Genomic DNA, 24,001 nt, shown 5'->3' with positions numbered 1-24,001 from the left:
TTGATAAAATCTTACTGAAGGTTGAATGACTACGTTAAACTTTTTTTTTTCCCTCATATTATTTATTATATTATTTTGCATTAACAATTACATATTGAAATCTAATTTGTGTACATCAGGTGAATGAAACTAACAGGAACAACCTTTGAATTTGAAACACATTAATGTGCTACTGCATTCACCATGTAAACGATAGGGCATTATTAATGGTCGAGGAATTTAAAATTAGTTGCACAAAGTTTGTGGAACATTACTTACATAAGTCGGGGACCTTCTGTAGCTGCAAGGATCGTTTTTTTTATTCTTGCTTATGTTTGCCATCAAAATGTAAACAAATCAGTACTTAATATTTATAAGAGAATGAAAGGTTCACAGAATTTAGCTGGTAAATGGAAATAAAGTGATCCAAAAAAACATTGTACGAAAGAACTAGCAACATTCTTATGTTGCTCAGGTTTAATAAGGACCTTCACTATATTAGTACTTCCTGCTTATAATGCTTAAGCACAGTCACTGGCTGTCCGGGTAACTATTGCCTTGTTCAGCTAGGAAACTCCATCTAGAACACAGTGTTTCTGAATATCTCCAGAGAAAGAACTGTGTGATAGCATGTGAAATATCTTTTTCTTGTAGACATTCAGGACATCCTTTTAACACTTGACAGTTTTCTGCACTATCCCAACTTCTAACCCTGTTGGCATTTCAGCAGGGAAGTGAGAAGTTGCACTTTCATTCTTCAGTGATGATACTCAACAGGGCTTGCTGTCATAGCCATTTTGTATACAGCTTTTACTCAGTAAACAAATAAATAAATGCAGTGTACATGAATTCTGTTCCACAGAATTCATGTACACTGCATTTATTTATTTGTGGGTGTGTGTGTGTATATTATATATATATATATATATATATATATATATATATATATATATCTGATCCCCACATGAAAGATCACAAGACCTATAGCACACATGTCATGTGTATGCCAAGAGGAATAGAAGAAAGGAGTCTGTTCACATTTTGCTTTGTTTGGCAGCAGTGATTATTTGGCCATTCACTGAATAGTCACCTTCATCTTTGCATCCTAGATTAGATTTGAACCTCAGTTCAAGTTCAGTATAGGATGCAAAGATTTTAGCTTTTCAATTGAAGGTGAGTTAGCCAGTCTCATATGGAGGTCACAGTGTTTTCTTCCAAAAGCGCTGGTTTTTCACTCTGCACTCAGGCCAGGACAACACACAATTTACAAAGTATATGTCTAACCATCTTATCCGAGAATTAAAATTACAAAATTCAGGGAAAGGTTGAACCCATGCATAAAATACAATGTATGTCACTGTTGTTGCCACTTTTCTTTAACCTTCATATTTACTAGGAAGAGGGGGAAATAAGTTGGATGAGATTTCGTTCAGCTGGCCAGATTTTCATACCTCAAAATGTGGAATCCTGCTTGAGAATACGGAATTTACAAACATAACATACTTATCTCATAGATGTAGTGGCCCAAGCTACTGAAGCTGTGTGAAGTGAGCTAACCAATAAGGCAAAATTATAACTTTCTTGGCACTTAAATCGGAAGAGGTTTGATTCAAAGAAACAAGTTCATAAAATCTGTACTTGTAATTTCACTCGGTCTTCATCAGATTTCTCCTGATATGTATCATATTATGATAGTATTAGCAATGCTTTATGGATATGCAATGTTTGTTTACATTTTTAAAAAAATATATATATATATATATATATATTATTATTTTTTTATTTTTTATTTTTTTTAATGTATACAGATGATGAGACAGATGGGAGGTCTGAATAGTGGTAACAGTGGTGACTTGGGAGATTTAGTAAGTTTTGTTTTTGTATGTATATTGTATGTGTAGTGAAATTTACATATGGTTGATGAGAAAAAAAATTAATATTTGGACACTTGCATGAGCCATTGTTACATATCATCATCAAATTTCTGACATGTACCTTCAAGGGGTGTACAGGATATGATAGTACTACATGAAAAATTTGCATCATTACTAACTTCCTATCTACAATTTTTCCTCCAAATCAATCTGTTACCTGTCAAAATCCCAACATTATCAGATCTTATTTTTCTCATCTACGGCACTTTTTATTATAATCAATCCACCTATAACTTGGTCTTCCTGGATCTTTTTCCTGCTAACCTTTCAGAGAGCATTTGTTTTGCTAATCTTTCCTCTCCCATTCTGCTTAAGTGACCATACTACCTGAGATTAGCTCTGCAAACACATTCCTGGATGCTAGCAGTGTCAAGTTCTTTGCTAATATTCTCATTTTTAATATGATATTGCCATTGATGCCATCTGATCACACCCCTAATCTTTCTCAGGGCTTTCATATCTGTGGTCAAGTGTTTTATTTCTAATCCAGCTCTCAGATCCATAAGTTAGATTGAACACTGTCTTGTATACAACTAATTTAGTGTTTTGACTAATTTTTATCTTATTCCATATAAATTTATTCAGTTCACTTCCCACTATACCAGCTTTGTCGAATTCTGTTGTCTTTCCATATTTAATTTACCATCTTCACTAAAAATCATGCCTAAGTAGCTGAAATGTTTTACTTGTTTTATAGGTTCTCCATTAACAATATGGTTGATATTTTCATTGTCTTTGTCTTGTTATTGCTGACTGTCATACCAAATCTATCACAACAGTTATTCAGTTTAGCCAGGGAATCTTGTAGACTTGTACTGGATTTATTGAGAAGTATAACATTATCTGCATAAAGTAAAGAGCTAAAAATAACTTCACCAATTTTAATATCAGGTTTAATATCACTTTCCTTCATAATGTGATCCATATAGATAATGTACAGAGAGGATAATGCACATCCTTATCTGACGTCATCTTCCTGTTCTTCCTTCAATTCTAACTGTTGACTCACATCTCAAATAAAGACTAAGTATTGCTTGATACTGTGCTTTTCATGCTTGAAGTTTTCTTGTGCTTCAATTGCTACCATTAATTTCGTTTTTATGTCTTGGACAGTTCCAAGTACTTCTTCCACACAAGTCAGAATACTGGTGTTAGTATTTTTTCCAATGAATCTTCCGTATTGACTCTTAATTTTTTTTTTTTTCCCTAATGTGCCTTCCATATGTGGTCCACATTCACACCATACTGCAAAGTTAAGATGATATCCCTATTAACCTCCCAACCGGCTGAGGTTGGGAGGTTAATAGGGATATCATAGGGAAAGAAAGCAAAAGGTCATATTAATAGCTAGACCACTCCAACATTTTTCATGGATCAAATCTTCATTGGCATATTACCTTTTATCATGCCATTAATCCCTTTACAGCTGTTTTAGAGCCATTAGTGGGTTAACTGTTGGTGAATGGTCTTTGTGTCACCTGTCTTTACGTGCACTGTGTTACTTGGAATTTCCTTCACTGTCATACGTTATTTGACTTTTTTTTTTTTTTTTTTTTTTTTTGACTCAATTGGTTTGTCTCTTCCCAAAAATTGTAATGAATTTCATATATGTAAAAGTAATCAAGCCTGAAATGACCACCGATCAGCCTTTGCAATAAATCCATTTAGTAATAGTAAATTTTGTGCTTTTATTCTTCAAATCAGTGCACTGGAACAGTAGCATTGTTCCATTGCACTTTAAGTAAAGTTCACTTTACTTACAATATAGAAAAAAAAATTTTCGCGAATTTTCAAATGTTTGCATTGAAATAAATATGACCTTTTGCTTTCTTTCCTGGCAAAATACCATTATATGGATCATCACATTTCAGTTTATAAACTTTTCTGTTTTGTTTTCATGAACAACAAATGATGTTAAATTGCATTACTCTGTTTCTGATTATGAGTCTTTTTAGTATCAAAAATTTATATCCAATGATATTTTAGCAGGGACTCTTGAAGATATCATATATGGAATGATTCAAAATTTATGCTCATTTTAAAGATTTTCAATACTTTCCCCCTCCCTTATCCTCTCCTGGAACTATATTACATAACTACTTTAAATTTCTACAGGTTTGAAAGCTTTTCCAGACAGTATTCAAAATCTATTATTTCATTTTACCATATTTACAAAAGAAATAAGGCAATATTATTGTTGTACTGAAACTTCTCATTCTGTACCTATTATTTACAATCTAAAACAGCTGTTCTACTGTCTGCTGAAATTATTTGAAATTTTAGACATATTATTCTATCTTTTCACCATGTAAAACTGTTTATATGCATACCACACAAAAGAAAGCTCAGTACTATTATTTTTGTTTCTTTTTCTTGAAAAAATCTAAATATTACTACTGCTGCTGCTGGTTGCTATTTCTGAAATAATCTACAACTTAGAAATATTTGATAATAGCCCTCTTAGCTCGAGGAAAAGCTAACTGCTTAGATGATTACTCTCACTGCTATTGAGAAAAAAAAGAGAGAACACTTCACCAGAAGTCATACTAAAGTGTCTCAAGCTCTAGTAAAAATAAAGAAAAGGAGCATATGCATTACATAATCTTTTTTTGGGGGGGGGGGGGTTGTCTGAAATATCTGCTATTCAAACTGCAGATATTTCAGAGAATTTATTTTATAAATCATTCGCAAGACAGCTGTTACAAACTTCAATCACTTGGGGAACATGCCCATTCATTTTAGTGTAAAATAGTAGCAAAGGTTTAGCTGCTTCAACAATGTCACATATCTAAACTATAAGAAAATGTCGTTATATCTGCTGATGTTAGAACTCTGGCATGATTTCTCAATTAGTTATTATTATTATTTTTTTAAATAAAACCTGTGGTGAGATCATAATTAAAAGGAACACACGTATTAACTACAGTGAAAATTATTTAATGTATATATTTCATCCTAAGTATCTTAGGACATCATCAGTACAGTAGTTTAAACAATAATAGGAATAACATACAGTTTACAGCATACAGCACAAGATTACAATAGAATCTCATTCAACATGTGTTACAGAAGTAAAAAAAAAAATATTATTTTACACAATTTTATATGACAATTTTCCATACTTATGAATAGTAAGAACGTCGTTGCAGTTTAAATTTGGTCTGTGTAGTAGAGCTTCAGAACTTCCTTTATATAAATGTTCATGTTTATATAAAGATCTATGTAAAAGTTTAGACTTTTCCCAATGGATCCTATGGCTTGGATTTTCAATTCCGTATTGAGAGAGGCCAGATTTTTGCAGTTTAAAAATTAAACGAATGGAACGTTAGTTTTGTGTAGCTTATGTAAGCCATAAATTCTAGGAGGTCTGGCATGGTATGTCTTAAGTTTTTTGATTGTTTCTTCATCTAAGGAGAAAGTTTCATTAAGTAGCTTATTTAATTTTCTGAGTTGATGTTTTGTAGGATCATAATCCAATTCGGCGTAAGTATTATGATCTCGAAGAAGTAAATTCATTTTCCAGTCATATGAATTGGTATCAAGAACCACAGTGGTATTTCCTTTATCAGCTCTGGTAACGATTATGTTTTTATTGCGTTTTAAGGATATAATAGCTTTCAATTCTGATGGTGGGATATTTAATTCCGAAGGTTTGTCATTGTAGATCACTTTAGCTACCTCAAAACGAAGTCTGTTGGCTTCAATACTGGAGAGATGGTTGACGTTTCTTTCTATATTATGTATGAAGTCTAAATATGGTAAACGTTTTGGTGAAATCGCAAATTTATTGCCTCTTGCTAGAACATTTAATTCATTTAAACAGACTTCGTTTTGAGGTAGCTAAAGTATCTACAATGCCAAACCTTCGGAATTAAATATCCCACCATCAGAATTGAAAGCTATTATATCCTTAAAATGTAATAAAAACATAATCATTACCAGAGCTGATAAAGGAAATACCACTGTGGTTCTTGATACCAATTCATATGACCGGAAAATGAATTTACTTCTTCGAGATCGTAATACTTACGCCGAATTGGATTATGATCCTACAAAACGTCAACTCAGAAAATTAAATAAGCTACTTAATGAAACTTCCTCCTTAGATGAAGAAACAATCAAAAAACTTAAGACATACCATGCCAGACCTCCTAGAATTTATGGCTTACCTAAGCTACACAAAACTAATGTTCCACTCAGACCCATCGTAGACTGTATTAGCAGTTCAACTTACATTATCAAGATTCTTATCTAACCTTCTCCGTCCTCACATAGGCCACTCAGTCTTCGATCAAAAACTGACTTGTTAATCAGCTTCGATGTTGTCTCCCTCTTCACAAACATTCCCCATAAAGAAACAATAAGATGAAGTTTGTTAATGCATCAGGTTACTTCACCTGGAAAGGTCAAATTTACAAGCAAGAAGAAGGAACAGCATTGGGATCTCCTTTATCACCAAACCTAGCAAACTTGTTTCTAGAACACCTTGAGGAAAAAATATTCACTTTTGAACCCAAACCAAAAATTTGGTTAAGATATGTCTACGGCGTATTTACAGTCTGGGATCATCCCGAACATGAATTACAACTGTTTCTAGATAAAATTGACCTTCTTCATCATCGCATCAACTTTACGTTAGAAAAAGAATCTCCACAGGGTCTCCTTTTTGGATTTACACATTCAAAGAAAAGAAGACTGTTCCATCGCCATGTCTGTCTTTCACAAGCCATCATTCTCAGGTCGCTACATTCACAATTCTTCCGCTCATCATCTATCTCAGAAATCTGGCATTATTAAATCACTAGTTTCCAGAGCACACAAATTCTGCTCCTCTGAAGAATCTCTAAACCAAGAATTAGAAGTAATCAAAAATACAGCCATCCTAAATGGATATAATCCTAAAACAACTCTCAAAAAATCATCAGTCACTTTCCCACACATCAAACCAGACAAGAAGAAGCCCATATGATTCCCATCCCTTACGTCAAAGGCATCTCCGAACGTCTTTCTAAAATTATGAAGAAATACAATTTTGTCATTACTTACAAACCTATCAACCAAATTTACAACTTGTTACCTTCTCCTAAGGACAAACTCTCACCTTTGATGTTGCCTGGCGTTTATAAGATTCCATGCAAATTGTCTTACTTTGAACAGGCAGGTAGGTCTGTTCAGAAACGCATAACTTCTGTAGCACATTTAATGAGATTCTATTGTAATCTTGTGCCCTAACTGTATGTTATTCCTATTATTGTTTAAACTATTGTACTGATGATGTCCTAAGATACTTAGGATGAAATATTTACATTAAATAATTTTCACTGTGATTAATGCATGTTTCTTTTAATTAGTTATTAATGAAATCAATTTACAGATTTTTGCCCTCTTGCATTCTCCCATGTTGTTATATGCAGTGATTTCTTCTTTGTACCACAAGAAAAATATGTAGTATTTTCTTTTTCAATGGATGAATTTACAATGTTCTTCCTTTGTGTTTTGAAAAGAAAGTGCAAATGATTTTTTTTCTTACTATTTTTGCCATTATAACATCATATATAATTATAAGAGTGACATTTTACCGTTTGGTAGTGATGCAGCAGGGAAGTGGGGGGGGGGTTAAACTATCAAAGGTGAAATAAAGTTCAATTCTATTGTAAAAATATGGAAATGAAATTTCACATTTGATGAATGCACATAATACGTATATTTTGAATGATAGAATATAAGCAAAAGTATCACTTACTTTAAAATTGGAGCATAATCTCTGAACTAGCAGAAAATATGCATATCAATTTAAATCATAACCATTAATTTCATTTTGTAATGACCAATTATACAGAGAAACCAAGGAGGTGAAAGTGCAAAGAACAGTAAATTATGATATAAAGAAAAAAAATTTAGTGGTATGATTAAAGAAATTCATGTTATTCTCTAAAAAGCAAAGTCGCCCAAGCGCATGCTTCAGGAAATTTGTGAAGTATTCTTCGAAATATGATTTTGAACAAAAATAAAAATAACATAATCTGGAATGTCGGCAGTGAGGGTTTTTATAATATTTCAAATAATTATCATGGATTAATTTCTTCGAGAACAAAGAAAATGTTTTGTCGAGTAAACGATTAGAAAAAATTACTGCGAGCAAACAAAATTAAATTGATTCTCCAAGGTAAGGCAATATTTAAGCAAAGAAACTATGTAAGATTATTTTGTCCAGGCATTAAAATTTTATTGTACAATAAAAACAGAAAATAAAAATAATTTCTATATCTTTAGTCTATCCAATATAACTAAGATCCAGTTACCCAGCATAGAACGAGGAACTATGTTTCTTGTTATAGGCAACTGAGATGCAGCTGTGAACATGAGATAATTTGATTAAGTGTTTTTTCAGTGTGGGGGATTATCACACCTTCTAAACGACATGAAGGCCAAACTGCACTTCCTATTCATGTTCTTTCAACAGGTGGTCTGAATCGTATCAAAATTTAGTTGGACTTCTATAGACGTCCTAGCCGGTTGCAGGGAGGTAACCAAAAGTTTGATTGCATCAGGGAATGTCCTGATTAACACATCTCAAACTGTGAAAAGCTAAACTTCAAATCACACTGAATTTCCTCACCAGTGTCAGTATTGTGGCTGACAGTAATTAAAAAAATTCAGGGTCCCATTCTAGTTGTTACTTATTTATGTGGGTGTGTACTATAACAGACATTGAGTACCGTGTCATTAATGAATGTTAGGATGGATGACCTTTGTGGTGTAGAATTACAATTAAAAGAAAACAAAAAAGGCTCAGGTGTTGGCAGCTCTAAGTCTGCTTACATTTTGCTGGATTAGAGCTCCTTAACTTTACTGGTACATGAAAATGTCACCCATACAATTTAATCAGTTCAGTCAGCATTTATCATAATATTGAGTTAAAATGAGTTAAGACATTTCTGGAGAATGACTGTTATGTTATAAACAAAAAAAAAAATAATTTTTAAAAAAAGCTGCCTTAAATAATTTAAATGTGACTAATTCAGTTTATTTCTTCTTTAGGATGGTGAACCAGATAGTGATGATGAAGGTATGTATACTTAAACTGTAACTTAATTTACAGATGAATCTTTATGTATTATTCATTTTACATTCAACTTTATTAACTTTTTTTTTTTTTTAAAGGGTATATTTTAATTTAAGAACAAAGTAATTTTGCTAAGAACTTTGCCAAATTTTTCTTATGAAAGACATTCATATATTTAGACTGAATGAGAACAATTTCTGGAATGAACTGTGAAGGAATGTTCTGTCAGATTATTCTGTGATTTATCTCTAATTTGATCATCTCTCACACTCGCATACATGCATATTGAGTTGATCTGTATCTTTAACCATGGACCTTTTCCTTGTTATGACTATATACAATATATCTAATATGACTCTGCCATTTATATCTCTTCTTGCTTTCTTTCATCATGTCCTATTCTTTGATCATCTGCTGTTAATTGGGTGTTTTTTGTCCAAATATATTATCTTTGATAATTCCCTTATGTTTTCCTTCATAGTTTTGTTGTCTTTGCTATCTCCAAATGTTTGTTCTTTCTATTCATAATTGAGAATGCAATTAATATTTTCTGTTTTCCTGATTTTGTTAGTTTTAATTGTATTTTTAATGATGATTTTCATATCCAGATTGTTTGTCATGTTTAATTTGGCTGTTGAGCTAAAGTTAATGTAAGATTATTATTATTATGGGTGCCTCCAAGGAGTCCTTAGACTCATCGAGGGAGGCCGTAAACATCATGTCCATCACAACTATTCGACATTCACACAGTATCTATCATACTTTGCCTTGAACTCATTCACTTACATAGCACCCACAACAGACTCTGGCAGCTTATTCCACTCATTCACCACTCTAAAAGTAAAAAACCCAGCTCTAACACTCTTACTAACCACACTCTTGCCCAGCTTCCATGGATGTTCCCTAGTCCTCCCACCACCAGTCCTGTTCTCAAAAATATCCTCTGAATTAATCCTATAGAAACCCTTCAGCAATTTGAATGTTTCAATCATATCTCCCCTTTTCCACCTGTCAACCAATTTCTGCAACCCACAAATCTTCAGCCTGTTTTCATAAGGTTCATTCCATAGACCTGTTGTCATCTTGGTCACTCGTCTCTGGATCCTCTCCACCTCCTCCTCCCCATCAAGAAGAAACCCTGCCGCCCAAATCTGGTCTTATCAAAGCTTGATACAGAGGAACAATAACCTGTTTGTCTCTGCTCATCAAAGTATTTTTCAGCAACCAAGTGATTTGATGAGCTGATTTAACCACTTTTGCAATATGCCCCCTAAACTTCAACTCTCTATCCACCAACACTCCCAAGTCCCTATCCTCATCAATCTCCTGGAGTACAGTTCCACCAATGTGATATACTGCTGCTAATCTTTTCATCCTAAAATGCATAACCTTACATTTTACCACATTAAATTGACATCCATTCTCCTTAGCACAGCCCTCCAAATCATCCTGCAAAATTTTGACATCCTGAGCATTCACTATTGCTCTACCCAACTTTGCATCATCCGCAAAACAGATGCACAGTTCCTCTCAGTTCCTTCCCTATATCGTTAATGAACAAATTAAACAGCAGTGGTCCAAGAACAGAACCCTGCGGCACACCACTAGTCACAGGCTGTCTTTTCTACTCTTGAGTAAACTACTCTCTTGTATCTCTCCATCTCACCAACCCTATATCCATTCCCATATGTTGCAGTTTATGGATTAGAATTCCGTGTGGTATCCTGTCAAAAGGCCTTAGCCAGGTCCAGTAGTATCACTGTGTTATAAAACCTGAGCAAGTTACTGAGGCACGATCTACCTGTCACAAAACCATGCTGTCTCCCATACAGTATCTCATTTTCATCAATCCATTCCTGTATTTTTCCCTTGACTGCTTTCTCCAAGACCTTGACAACGACTCCTGATATGCTGATCGGTCGGTAATTTGCAACAGTAGTCTTGGATCCTCCTTTATGCAGTGAAATTATTTTCCCCTCTTTCCACGCCTTCGGGACTAAGCCAGACCCGAGACTCAAATTAAACAACATGGTCAAGGGCACTGATAATTCATTAGCCGCTTCGTGCAAGATCCGTGCCGGTATACCATCCAATCCCACAGATGTATTCACATTAAGGTTCTGTAATAGACTATTCACCTCCACTTCATTCACCACAATTCCCATATAAACTAATGGTTCCTTCATTCCTTCAATGTCACCACCTGGATGATATACTCTTGCAAAGTGCTCACTCAGTAATTCCACTATATCGACTGATTCAGTGACCTCCCTACCATCGGCATTCCTTAAAATTCTGCCGTGTACAGTTTTTCTTTTACTTGCAGCATATTTAAAGAACTGTTTGGGATTCTCTTTAGCTTGCATGACTAATTTCCTTTCATAATCCGCTTTTACTTTTCTTACCACACTCGTTACCCTTCTGGCCTGCGCTTTATACCGGTCATGTGCCTGCAGGTCACCTTTCTCCTTAAATTCCTTCCACAGTTGTTTCTTTTTTTGCAACTCAAGTTTAATAGTGTTATTCATCCATTTAACCTCTACGTGATTTACTATTCGGACTCTAGGTATACAGTCAGCCATAACCTCCTGTAAATGCTCCTTGACCTCTTCCCATGCCCTATTAACATCCAGTTTTACATGCCATGGCACTGAACCAAGCAATCTCCTAAGCTTGTCATACTTGCCAGCACAGTAATTCCACATGTACCCTGTCTTAATCAGAAATTTCACACATTTAGCCACTTCCCAGGTCAAGACCCTATGATCACTCTCACCAATGGTGGCAACATGGTCATATTCATTACATTCAAATTCTCAGATGCTATTACTAGGTCAAACAATCTCAAACCCCTAGTATTTTTCATTACATGCTGTCTCAGATAGTTATCCTTTAGTATCTGAATAAAATCCAGTTCCTTCCTCACATGTGTCCTCTCCTCCTTCCAATCAGTGTTACCCTAGTTGAAATCCCCCATAATAATTGCCCTCCTTCCACTCATTTCATCAATTTGTCTATGCATACTATCTCCACCATCTATTCCATCACCTGGTCTATAGCAGCACCCAACTGTACATTTTGTTCCGTTAGTCGCAATCTCATATTCAAATAGCTTCAAATTAACTGTTTTCACTATCCTGCAATACAACTTCTATGCTCCTTGACTGCAGTTTATCAGCTATCATCAATAACACTCCTCCCCCCATTTTATTCACTCTGTCCCTCCTGAACACATTATATCCCACTAACTATATCATCTTCTGTCAGCCATGTTTCACTAATGCCAATAACCTGTTGCCAGGAAGAGCCAACCGAATCCAAAAATTCTTTCTTCTTGTTCCTAATACTCCTGGCATTAGTATACATGAAATGCAGTGGCCCATTTGTCCCACCCCTAATTATCCCATTCTGATTTCCTGTCCTTCGTACTGGCTCAGGCTTATTATATACATTCTTACACTCAGCTGCCTCACTGATGTCTGTATATCCACTTCCTCCCCTCCTTAATAGTTCTAGTTTCTCTGATTTTGCACATCCACTCTCACTTCACTCAGCAACACTTTTTCCAGTTTTCGCACACCTTATCTATTCAAATGTAAGCCATCCATCTTGTACAAATCCTTTCGCCCATCAAACTCCACACTGTCTGCATATCATCATCATCATCAAATTCCTGCCATGTACCCTCAAGGGGTGTACAGGATATGACAGTACTACATGAAAAAATTACATCATTGCTAACTTCCTATCTACAATTTTCCTCCAAATCAGTCTGTTACTTGTCAAGACTCCAACATTATCAGATCTTATATTTCTATCGTCTAAGGCACTTTGTACCGTATCAATCCACCTATATCTTGGTCTTCCTCTAGGTCGTTTTCCTGCCAACCTGGCAGAGGACACTTGTTTTGCTAATCTTTCCTCTCCCATTCTATTTAAGTGACCATACCATCTGAGATTAGCTCTGCTAACGCATTCCTGGATGCTGACAATGTCAAGTTCTTTCCTAATATCCTCATTTTTAATATGATATTGCCATTGATGCCATCTGTTCACGCCTCTAATCTTTCTCAGGACTCTCATATCTGCGGTCTCTAGTCTTTGGTCAAGTGTTTTATTTCTGACCCAGCTCTCAGATCCATAAGTTAAAATTGGTTTGAACACAGTCTTGTATACAGCTAATTTAGTGTTCCGACTAATTTCTTTCTTATTCCATATGAATTTATTCAATTGACTTCCCACGATACCAGCTTTGCTGATTCTGTTGTCTATTTCTATATTTAGTTTACCATCTTCAGTAAAAATTGTGCCTAAGTAGCTGAATTGTTTTACTTGTTCCACAGGTTCTCCATTCACAACACAGTTGACATTTTCAATGATTCTGCCTATTTTCATTGTCTTTGTCTTTTTATTGCTGACCTTCATACCATATCTATTACAACAGCTATTCAATTTAGTCAGAGAATCTTGCAGACTTGTAGCGGATTTATTTAGAAGTATAACATCATCCGCATAAAGCAAAGAGCTGACATTAACATTTCCAATTTTGATATCAGGTTTAATACCACATTCCTTCATAATGTGATCCATATAGAAAATGAATAACAGAGGGGATAATGTACATCCTTGTCTCACACCAGATTTAATATTAAACCATCTTCCTGTACTTCCTTCAATTCTAACTGCTGACTCACAACTCAAATAAAGACTAAGTATTGCTTGATATAATGTCCCATTGACACCATATAACTGCAGCGTATTGAATAGTTTCTCTCTTGGCACCTTGTCATATGCCTTTTCCAAATCGACAAAACTTAAATACAGATCTTTGTTATATTCCCATGCTTTCTCGACTATTTGTCGTAAACTGAAGATCTGACCCTGACAGCCTCTATTTGGCCTGAATCCAGCTTGTTCTTCACCAAGCTTTTCTTCCACAATTCTTCTCAACCGTTTCTCAAGTATACTTGCATAGATCTTGCCAGGGACACTCAGTAGGGAAATACCTCTGTAATTCTCACATTCAGTTTTATTTCCCTTTTTATATATGGGTACTATGAGAGCTCTACTCCAATCATCGGGAATTCGTCCCTTTGTCCAGGCTTTCTGAACTATGCAGTGCAGCCACTGTAAGACTCTTATACCACCATACTTCAGCATTTCTGGTCGAATATCATCTACTCCTGCTGCCTTTCCACATTTCAAGCCTTTGGTGGCTTTTTTGACTTCAAGTATGGATATGTATTCCTGACTGCATGCCTGGTGAGTGTTTTTTATCACTGTGCTGTCATCACTGCTTGTTTCATTTAGCAGTTTTTCAAAGTAATTACTCCATACTTCAAGGATATCTTTTTCTCCTGTTTTCATTTCACCTTTATCATCTCTAATTCCTTTTACAGCACTCTTTCCTCCATTCCTAAGCTTCTTCAACAACCTCCAGAATATTTTGCCACCTTCTTGATATTTATTTTCTATATTCTTGCCAAAGTCCTCCCATGACTTTTGTTTAGCTAGTTTTACACACTGTTTAGCTTTCTTACATTTGTCTCTGTATTCTGTAAGAGTAAAAGCTGACTTATTTGCCAGGAACTTTTGATATGCTTTCTTCTTTTCCTTCACTGCCTCTTTAACTTCCTGTGTCCACCAGGGAGTTCTGATTTTTTTATCCTTGCACACAACCTCACCACATGCCTCTCTGGCAGAATCAATCAATGTTTCCTTCAGAGTTTGCCACTGAATCTCCAAGGTTTGATTCCTGTTCTCAAACTCTATCATTTTCTTTTCAATAATATTTCTGTATTTTAGTCTACAGTTCACATCTGAGAGCTGCTCAACTTTTATTCGCTTTAAAACTTTCTTACATGTTATTCTTTTCAATATGAAATTCAATTTTATCCTGCTCAAGACTAAATAGTGATCACTTCCAATTTCAAATCCTCTGTACACTCTGGTGTCCTGCACCAGGGAGAAAACATCACTATCAACAATAACATAGTCAATGAGACTTTTCTTATTCCTAGCCTCTTCTCTCCATGTGAATTTGTGCACATTTTTATGTTGGAACATGGTGTTAGTAATAACCAGTCCATGTCCTGAGCAGAAATCTCTCCAAATTTTCCCAAAATATTTTTGTATGTCTCACAATCATTTCCTACTCTGCTATTTAGATCCACAACAAGGACCAACTTTTCCTTTTTCATTGTGTCAGTTGCTTTTTCTAAAGCCTCAAAAAATTCCTCCACTTCTACCTTAGTAGAACTGTCTGTGGGACCATAGGCACAAATAAGTCTCATTGTCCAGTTCCCCATTCTCATATTTGCCCACATTACTCTACTTGAGACTGACTGCCATTCAAGAAGATTAGCCTCGTATTTTGTGTTGAATACTATGGCTACTCTTTCTTTTCCTTGATTGTCATTGCCTGAATATAACATTTTGTATTTATTGCTCAGAAAGATCTCACCAGTTTTGGTCTTTTTTGTTTCAGTCATCCCTATTATGTCGATCTGGTACTTATCTAATTCCTCAGCTAGCTCCATTTCTTTGCCATTCAGGCTTCTTATGTTGATAGTACCGATCTTTAACTCTGGTGATGTTGAGTTGGGGTTTGTTTTCAGATTTGTTCCAGTAGCTGACTTTTCGCTGTTCGCCCTGGTTCCCTGGCGAAAACAACGGGGGCCTTGTTTAACCGGGCGACGCCCCAGCCGGCATGAAATTTTGTCATGTTGTACCATCATTTTTTTTATTTTGGTTTAACCAATAAGAATACAATTTGGTCGGCTAAATCCCAAATTGCCAGCCCATCCTCGTTCGTTCAGTATCAAAGTAGATACCCAACAGGGTGCACCACGAGAAGGTGAGGATTGGACATTAGGTCAGAAGCCCTGGTCGGTTCTCCGCATTCCTTTAAAGGCTATGTGGAGGTCTCGTCTCAGTTATACAGCTTTGACCCTTAAGCACCCCTGTCTGCATAACCTTGTTTAAAGATCTTGTTTAAAATTCTGTAGCACAGTCCTCATGTATAGATCTTAAGTAGCAACTCTGTTTGCTTGCAATTTGAGTTAAACTATCTTCACTTCTGACTTGCAGCTTAGATATCTAAAACCGGATCCGAAATATCTTTACAATGTCAATTAAGTTTCTGCACCATGTGGTATCCCTCCCCATCCTATATTAGCTGTTCAAACTATTGCACTTGTCTTGTATTATCTATTCAGCCAAAATGAGTTGGCCATCAAAGTGGAAATAGGAGTTCACAAATGGCTTGTACACTCAGTATAAGATAGAAAGAACTTGATGTGAAAATTCTCTTTCACATCAAGAGAAATATGTGAATAAAGTGGGTGTCTATATCAGCTGTACACTACATAGGACAGGCAGGCAGGTCAGGAGTGCCAATTTAAACATGTCAAAAACAAAACAAAGTGCAAAACAGGACTAGGACTTGCAGTGCATACAACTGAAACTAAACATCAAATGTATAGCAACAAAGTGCTCCGCATAAATTACAGATTTTTCTCAAGAGCCTTCAAAGAATCAGCTAAAATGGTCAAATATCCTCAACAATGTAACAAAAAAACAAGGGATGGTTTTACATCAAGTCTGGTCTTCTCTAATCCAGCATGACACACATAATTGCCAGGTAGTATGTAGCAGACCACAAACTATCATACAGTGTCATAGTAAATGCATGTTTTGCATTATTATTCCTGTTCAAATATTTTCATTAATTTATTATTTTGCTGCAACTGAATAAATGCATACTGTGGTTATGCATACTTGATAACATGGTGCATATCTAATAGATATGCACATTAGACATTGTAATGTTTAATAATGGCAAAATTTTTGGAATATGAAAGTTCAGGCCTTGCTTCTCATGCCATCAACAACACTAGGCAGAGTTCACTGGAACAATACCAAGATGCTATGTTACAGGAGGTTCAAATTTTATTGTGTATTTCTTGAATTATGTGTGAGCCTTATGCCACAGTCCTAATCTTAATCTCTAAGTTTCTCTAAAATTAAAAGGAATAGAATATGCTGTTATTAGTTTTATCACTTTTTGCAGGCTAGTAATCTACGTTATCAGTTATGCACTGGTAAATGACTGGGATAATAATAATAATATAAAAGTTGAATCCTGCTATTTGCTTATTGCCTGTTTCATGTTCTTATAGCGCCATACGCCCCCATGACCATTACGACTCAGATGATGGTAGCATATTCCTTCACTCTCCTCCAAAATCATTAAAAAAGGAGCCACTGCTAACCAGCACTTTTTTACAGTCCATCTTAAAACTCACAGAACCAACTTCACTACCACCTCTTTCATTCCGTCTACTTCTGTCCTTTGGAATGGTCTTCCCTAACCCTCAACTGTTCAAGCAAAATGTGAACAGATTTATCCTTTCTTCTATTCCTCTTGCTCACACACAGCACTAGTGTGCTATAGGCTTGTAGCTTTTCGTGTGTGGTTGAGATATATAAAAAAAAATATGATCAAGGATTGAAAACATCATATAATTGTAGAAGTCACAAAAAAGTCTTTAAACCACATAAATTTACATCTAATTGCTTTGAAATCAAACCAATAGATATACGATGAATGAAAAAAATCTCAACCTTGCAATACCTGCGTGGAATAGCAATCCTGTTATAGAGACCAAATGGGCTACTTCAGGCCTCCAATGAGCAGAGTGCTGGTCTCACTCTGCACATCATCTTTATGTGGGAAATAAATTTCAATCATCCATGGCAAGATTTTAATCCTACAGGCTCTTGGTTAGATGGTGAGGCACTACTTGACCACCCAGACTGGCAAATGTAGGATCAAGAGTTATTAGTATCCAACCTAACAAAGACTTTTCTGGTGGCTTTCTGACAAAAGGTTATGAGGTGTGCAGCAGATGGGAGAAGTGGAAGCTTCTCCTTTATCTGAATGGCAGAGTCTTGCTGCATTAGCTAGAGCAGTGTTCCCAACCTGTGATCTGGGGGTCAGTGAGATAGTTTGTTTTCATTAAACTTTATTTTATGTTGCTCACACCTGGCCTAATTGATATGTTCACATTCTTCTGAATATCTCCATTTATAACAGTATTGCATTGTCATAAATGACACATTTAGTGTTGTATAATTGTAATTTATTACTTCATCTTTATGATATGTAAAATATAAAAAATTTCCATTTTGGATTTTATGGAGGCCGCGGTGAATTAACATTCGCTACATGGGAGCCGCAACTTCAAAAAGTATGGGAAACACTGAGCTAGAGCAAGTTAGTGGAGCACTTAGAGTTTTTTTTTTTTTTTTTTAAGGCTTCTTTGAAAATGTTGACTAATCAGAATATATTGTTCCATGAGTGACATTTTGGTTTCTTGTATGTAGATCTTATGTGTTCTAAATCTCAGCAAGAGTGGCATATTCAACCTAAGCCAAGAGAGAACTGAAGTCAGCTATGGTTGTGGAATGTCCTGGAGAAATTCATCAGTGAATGACAGTTGTTCCAGTTGAAAAGATCTTTAAAATGTTTCCTCCAATAGCATGTATTCCTTAAAGGATGAATCAATCCTTTGCTGTAATCACAAGATTTCTGTTTGGCAGTCTTCAAACAGGAGAACTCATTTGAGCTTGATTTTCCAGCACTCCTTCACAGTAATTCCTGTCATATGAATCATTTTGTAATGTTGCACAGGTTCCCAAATTGGCATTAGAAATCTGAGTTATCAACATCCATGATTAGAATACAGACACCGTGAACTCTAGCCTATTGGTTAGCTATAGATATACTCAGGAGGTGCTTGCTAATTTCTGCTGGTGTTTTTTAGATAATGACAGTTTCATTTTTCATAGCACAACCAGTTGTGTGAATCCATTTTCATCTTCTGCTCTCCTTTTCTGAAAGGAGTATTCTTTCTTTATGCTCTCAGATGTTCACCTCCAGAGCAGCAAATTTCTGAAGTGGGTGTTTATATAAGTATTAAGTATCTTCAGTTTACAGACAAATGCTGTGCTTGTCAGGTCCAGTAGTGGATTATCCATAAGTTTGCATTCCAAGTTGCACAAGGCATTATTTACAACTGTTTGGTGATTGCATTGAAATCAGTCATCCAGGCAGGTGCTAATGAGAAGCTGTTTTCAGAGCACATGTTCTAGCCTCTTTCCCATCTGGAGTAAATAGTGGATCCTAAAAATGGCTGTTCACAGTGATGATCAAAGCAGTCACACATTTTGTCAAGTGCCAAAATGCTTGACTGCCTTGATCATCAAGCTTGATACAAATGAAACATTCATCACTTACATGTTCCCTTAACTAAGAACTTAGATTAAGTTATTTTCCTGTGGTCATGTACCAATTGCCAGATTACATGATGCTGTGCAGGGATAGCGGCAATCCATCATCATCATCAAATTCCTGCTATGTACCCTCAAAGGGTGTATAGGATATGATAGTACTACATGAAAAAACTTACATCATTATTAATTTCCTATCTACAATTTTCCTCCAAATCAGTCTGTTACTTGTCAAGACTCCAACATTATCAGATCTTATATTTCTATCGTCTAAGGCACTTTATACCATATCAATCCACCTATATCTTGGTCTTCCTATGGGTCGTTTTGAACACTTGTTTTGCTAATCTTTCCTTGCCCATTCTGTTTAGGTGACCATACCACCTGAGATTAGATCTGCTGACGCATTCCTGGATGCTGACAATGTCAAGTTCTTTCCTAACATCCTCATTTTTAATATGATATTGCCATTGATGCCATCTGTTCACGCCCCCTAATCTTTCTCTGCGGTCTCTAGTCTTTGGTCAAGTGTTTTATTTCTGACCCAGCTCTCAGATCCATAAGTTAAAACTGGTTTGAATACTGTCTTGTATACAGCTAATTTAGTGTTCCGACTAATTTCTCTCTTATTATATATGAATTTATTCAATTCACTTCCCACCATACCAGCTTTGCTGATTCTATTGTCTAATTCTATATTTAATTTACCATCTTCAGTAAACATCATGCCTAAATAGCTGAAATGTTTTACTCGTTCCACAGGTTCTCCATTCACAACACAGTTGACATTTTCAATGATTCTGCCTATTTTCATTGTCTTTGTCTTTTTATTGCTGACCTTCATACCATATCTATTACAACAGCTATTCAATTTAGTCAGAGAATCTTGCAGACTTGTAGCAGATTTATTTAGAAGTATAACATCATCCGCATAAAGCAAAGAGCTGACATTAACATCTCCAATTTTGATATCATGTTTAATACCACTCCTTAATAATGTGATCCATATAGATAATGAATAACAGAGGGGATAATGTACATCCTTGTCTCACACCAGACTTAACATTAAACCATCTTCCTGTACTTCAGTTCTAACTGCTGACTAACAACTCAAATAAAGACTAAGTATTGCTTGATATAATGCCCCATTGACACCATATAACTGCAGCGTATTCAATAGCTTCTCTCTTGGCACCTTGTCATATGCCTTTTCCAAATCGACAAAACTTAAATACAGATCTTTGTTATATTCCCATGCTTTCTCGACTAATTGTCGTAAAGTGAAGATCTGGTCCTGACAGCCTCTATTTGGCCCGAATCCAGCTTGTTCTTCACCAAGCTTTTCTTCCACAATTCTTCTCAACCGTTTCTCAAGTATACTTGCATAGATCTTTTCAGGAACACTCAGTAGGGAAATACCTCTGTAATTCTCACATGCAGTTTTATTTCCCTTTTTATATATGGGTACTATGAGAGCTCTACTCCAATCATCGGGAATTCGTCCCTCTGTCCAGGCCTTCTGGACTATGCAGTGCAGCCACTGTAAGACTTATACCACCATACTTCAGCATTTCTGGTCGAATATCATCTACTCCTGATGCCTTTCCACATTTCAAGCCTTTGATGGCTTTTTCTACTTCAAGTATGGATATGTATTCCTGACTGCATGCCTGGTCAGTGTTTTTTACCACTATGCTGTCATCACTGCTTGTTTCATTTAGAAGTTTTTCAAAGTAATTACTCCATACTTCAAGGATATCTTTTTCTCCCATTTTCATGTCACCTTTATCATCTCTAACTCCTTTTACAGCACTCTTTCCTCCATTCCTAAGCTTCTTCAACAACCTCCAGAATATTTTGCCACCTTCTTGATATTTATTTTCTATATTCTTGCCAGAGTCCTCCCATGACTTTTGTTTAGTTAGTTTTACAGTGTTTAGCTTTCTTGCATTTGTCTCTATATTCTCTAAGAGCACAAGCTGACTTATTTGACAGGAACTTTTGATATGCTTTCTTCTTTTCCTTCACTGCCTCTTTAACTTCCTGTGTCCACCAGGGAGTTCTGAGTTTTTTATCCTTGCAAATTACCTCACCACATGCCTCTCTGGCAGAATCAATTAATGTTTTCTTCAGAGTTTGCCACTGAATCTCCAAGGTTTGATTCCTGTTCTGAAACTCTTTCATTTTTTCTTCAATAATCTTTGTGTATTTTAGTCTACAGTTCACATCTGAGAGCTGCTCAACTTTTATTCGCTTTAAAACTTTCTTACATGTTATTCTTTTCGATATGAAATTCAATTTTATCTTGCTCAAGACTAAATAGTGATCACTTCCAATTTCAAATCCTCTGTACACTCTGGTGTCCTGCACCAGGGAGAAAACATCACTATCAACAATAACATAGTCAATGAGACTTTTCTTATTCCTTGCCTCTTCACTCCATGTGAATTTGTGCACATTTTTATGTTGGAACATGGTGTTAGTAATAACAAGTCCATGTCCTGAGCAGAAATCCAACAGATATTTGCCATTATTATTAGCTTTGCTCTTTTCTCCAAATTTTCCCAAACTATTTTTGTATGTCTCACAATCATTTCCTACTCTGCTATTTAGATCCCCAACAAGGACCAATTTTTCGTTGTGTCAGTTGCTTTTTCTAAGGCTTCAAAAAATTCCTCCACTTCTACTTTAGTAGAACCCTCTGTGGGACCATAGGCACAAACATGTCTCATTGTCCAGTTCCCCATTCTCATATTTGCCCACATTACTCTACTTGAGACTGACTGCCATTCAAGAAGATTAGCCTCGTATTTTGTGTTGAATACTATGTCTACTCCTTCTTTTCCTAGATTGTCATTGCCCCTGAATATAACATTTTGTATTTATTGCTCAGAAAGATCCTACCAGTTTTTGTCTTTTTTTGTTTCAGTCACTCCTATTATGTCGATCTGGTACTTATCTAATTCCTCAGCTAGCTCCATTTCTTTGCCATTCAGGCTTCTTAGGTTGATAGTACCGATCTTTAACTCTGGTGATGTTGAGTTGGGATGTGTTTTCAGATTTGTTCCAGTAGCTGACTTTTCGCTGTTCACCCTGGTTCCCTGGCGAACAACGGGGGCCTTTTTTAACCAGGGCGATGCCCTAGCCGGCATGAAATTTTGTCATGTTGTACCATCATTTTTTATTTTGGTTTAGCCAATAAGAATACAATTTGGTCGGCTAAATCCCAAATTGCCAGCCCATCCTCGTTCGTTCAGTATCCAAGTAGATACCCAACAGGGTGCACCATGAGAAGGTGAGGATTGGACATTAGATCAGAAGCCCTGGTTGGTTCTCCGCATTCCTTTAAAGGCTATGTGGAGGTCTCCTCTCAGTTATACAGCTTTGACCCTTAAGCACTCCTTATTTAGCAAATCCCTACCAAATAGGGACTACTGCTTATTTTAATGTTAGAATGGGTATGCTTTATCAGACATACACAACACTTCTCAAAGATCCAATTGCAGTAACATGAGGACCCAGGATAGTTGGGATTCTCTCATTATGTTGCTTCTTTCTCCATTCTGGCTATTCATCTGCCTAGCTGTTGATCTTAGGTTGTGCTTAACTGCAACTGGTCGTCTTGTAATTGAGATGATACAGTAATGTTTCTCTTCTCTTGCCTTATTCCCGTTTGACACTCCTGTTAATTCTGTATGTTTGCTGGCATTGTACCATGACTAGCTACACTTCTTCACAGCTTATTGTTCAGTTTTGGAAGGATGAAAACCTTGTCTGGTGAAATAATACCAGGCTTATGCATCTGTGTAACTGGCTGTTGGTGAATTTCACCTGGTGATTTTAATAAGGTACTTCAGACTTCTTATAAGAAGTCTGAAGTACCTTCTTAAAAGTTGCATGTTTTGGTCTCTAGAACTGGATTTTCAGATTATCTAAAAAACCTATTCTCTAATATATTCGTATCTCATGATACGAATGTATTATAGAATAGGGTTACAAACTGTGCTGTTGTGGTTATATATATCTAAGTTCTTTATTCTTGTCAGCTGTGCCTTTTGTTGTACTTTGTACTTCCTTTACCCTACTTTGCCTTTTGTATCTTCTTTGACTTAACTATTGTTAATGGTCGACAGCCTGAAGCTATGAACTGCCACCATATATTTATTTCTCTTATCTCTCATGCTCTATAGTCTAACAAAATTTATTTGTTTAATGACTGTGCCAGTTAGACTATATATTGAGTGCAAGAGTATGAGATCTTAAACCAGAGACAAAGTAGATATCGTTCATATTCCCTGCTTAAATTTATTCTTACATTTAATTAGTCATGGCTTAAATAAAAATCATATACTTCTCTTATGCAGGTTAGAGTTTTTTGTTGTTGTTTACAAACCATTTAATTAAGACTAAAGGAATATTTACAGAATGATACAGTATATGCACAAAGTTGTCACAATTTCCTTACTACTCTAAACTTTGGTTCTGAGCTAGTTTATGAGTTAACATTACTTGATTATGAGACACGTTGGTTAAGCCTAATTTACCATTACTATACAATATCTCACAACCATAGACATTTCACAAATTCTTTACATACCTTCAGTAATACAACTACTTACATATCCTTTTCAGCAGACAGTTTTTCACATTATCCTATTGTTCTTTCTCATTAAAATCATCTTTGTCTTTGCTTACTGTCTTGCTCCTTTTTTTCCCTTTGATTTCTTAC

The 24,001-nt window shown here is 35.7% G+C and overlaps 1 protein-coding gene across 1 annotated transcript in view; it reads left to right on the top strand.

The window, feature by feature from the left end:
* Window positions 1–24,001, top strand: part of LOC150100363 (prostaglandin E synthase 3-like) — a 114,475-nt gene that overhangs the window by 85,970 nt on the left and 4,504 nt on the right. The window contains exons 6-7 of the mRNA XM_090402875.1: window positions 1,788–1,844; window positions 8,955–8,982. Coding sequence (XP_090259001.1) covers window positions 1,788–1,844; window positions 8,955–8,982 — 85 coding nt within the window. The remainder of the gene's footprint in view (window positions 1–1,787; window positions 1,845–8,954; window positions 8,983–24,001) is intronic.

This window comes from Typopeltis vanoorti, chromosome 13 (genome assembly GCF_054136105.1).
Source record: "Typopeltis vanoorti isolate ZY-2024b chromosome 13, IOZ_Tvanoo_1.0, whole genome shotgun sequence".
Lineage (NCBI taxonomy): Eukaryota > Metazoa > Arthropoda > Arachnida > Uropygi > Thelyphonidae > Typopeltis > Typopeltis vanoorti.
Note: the sequence above shows the minus strand (reverse complement) of the source record. Positions and strands in the feature narration are given on the sequence as shown.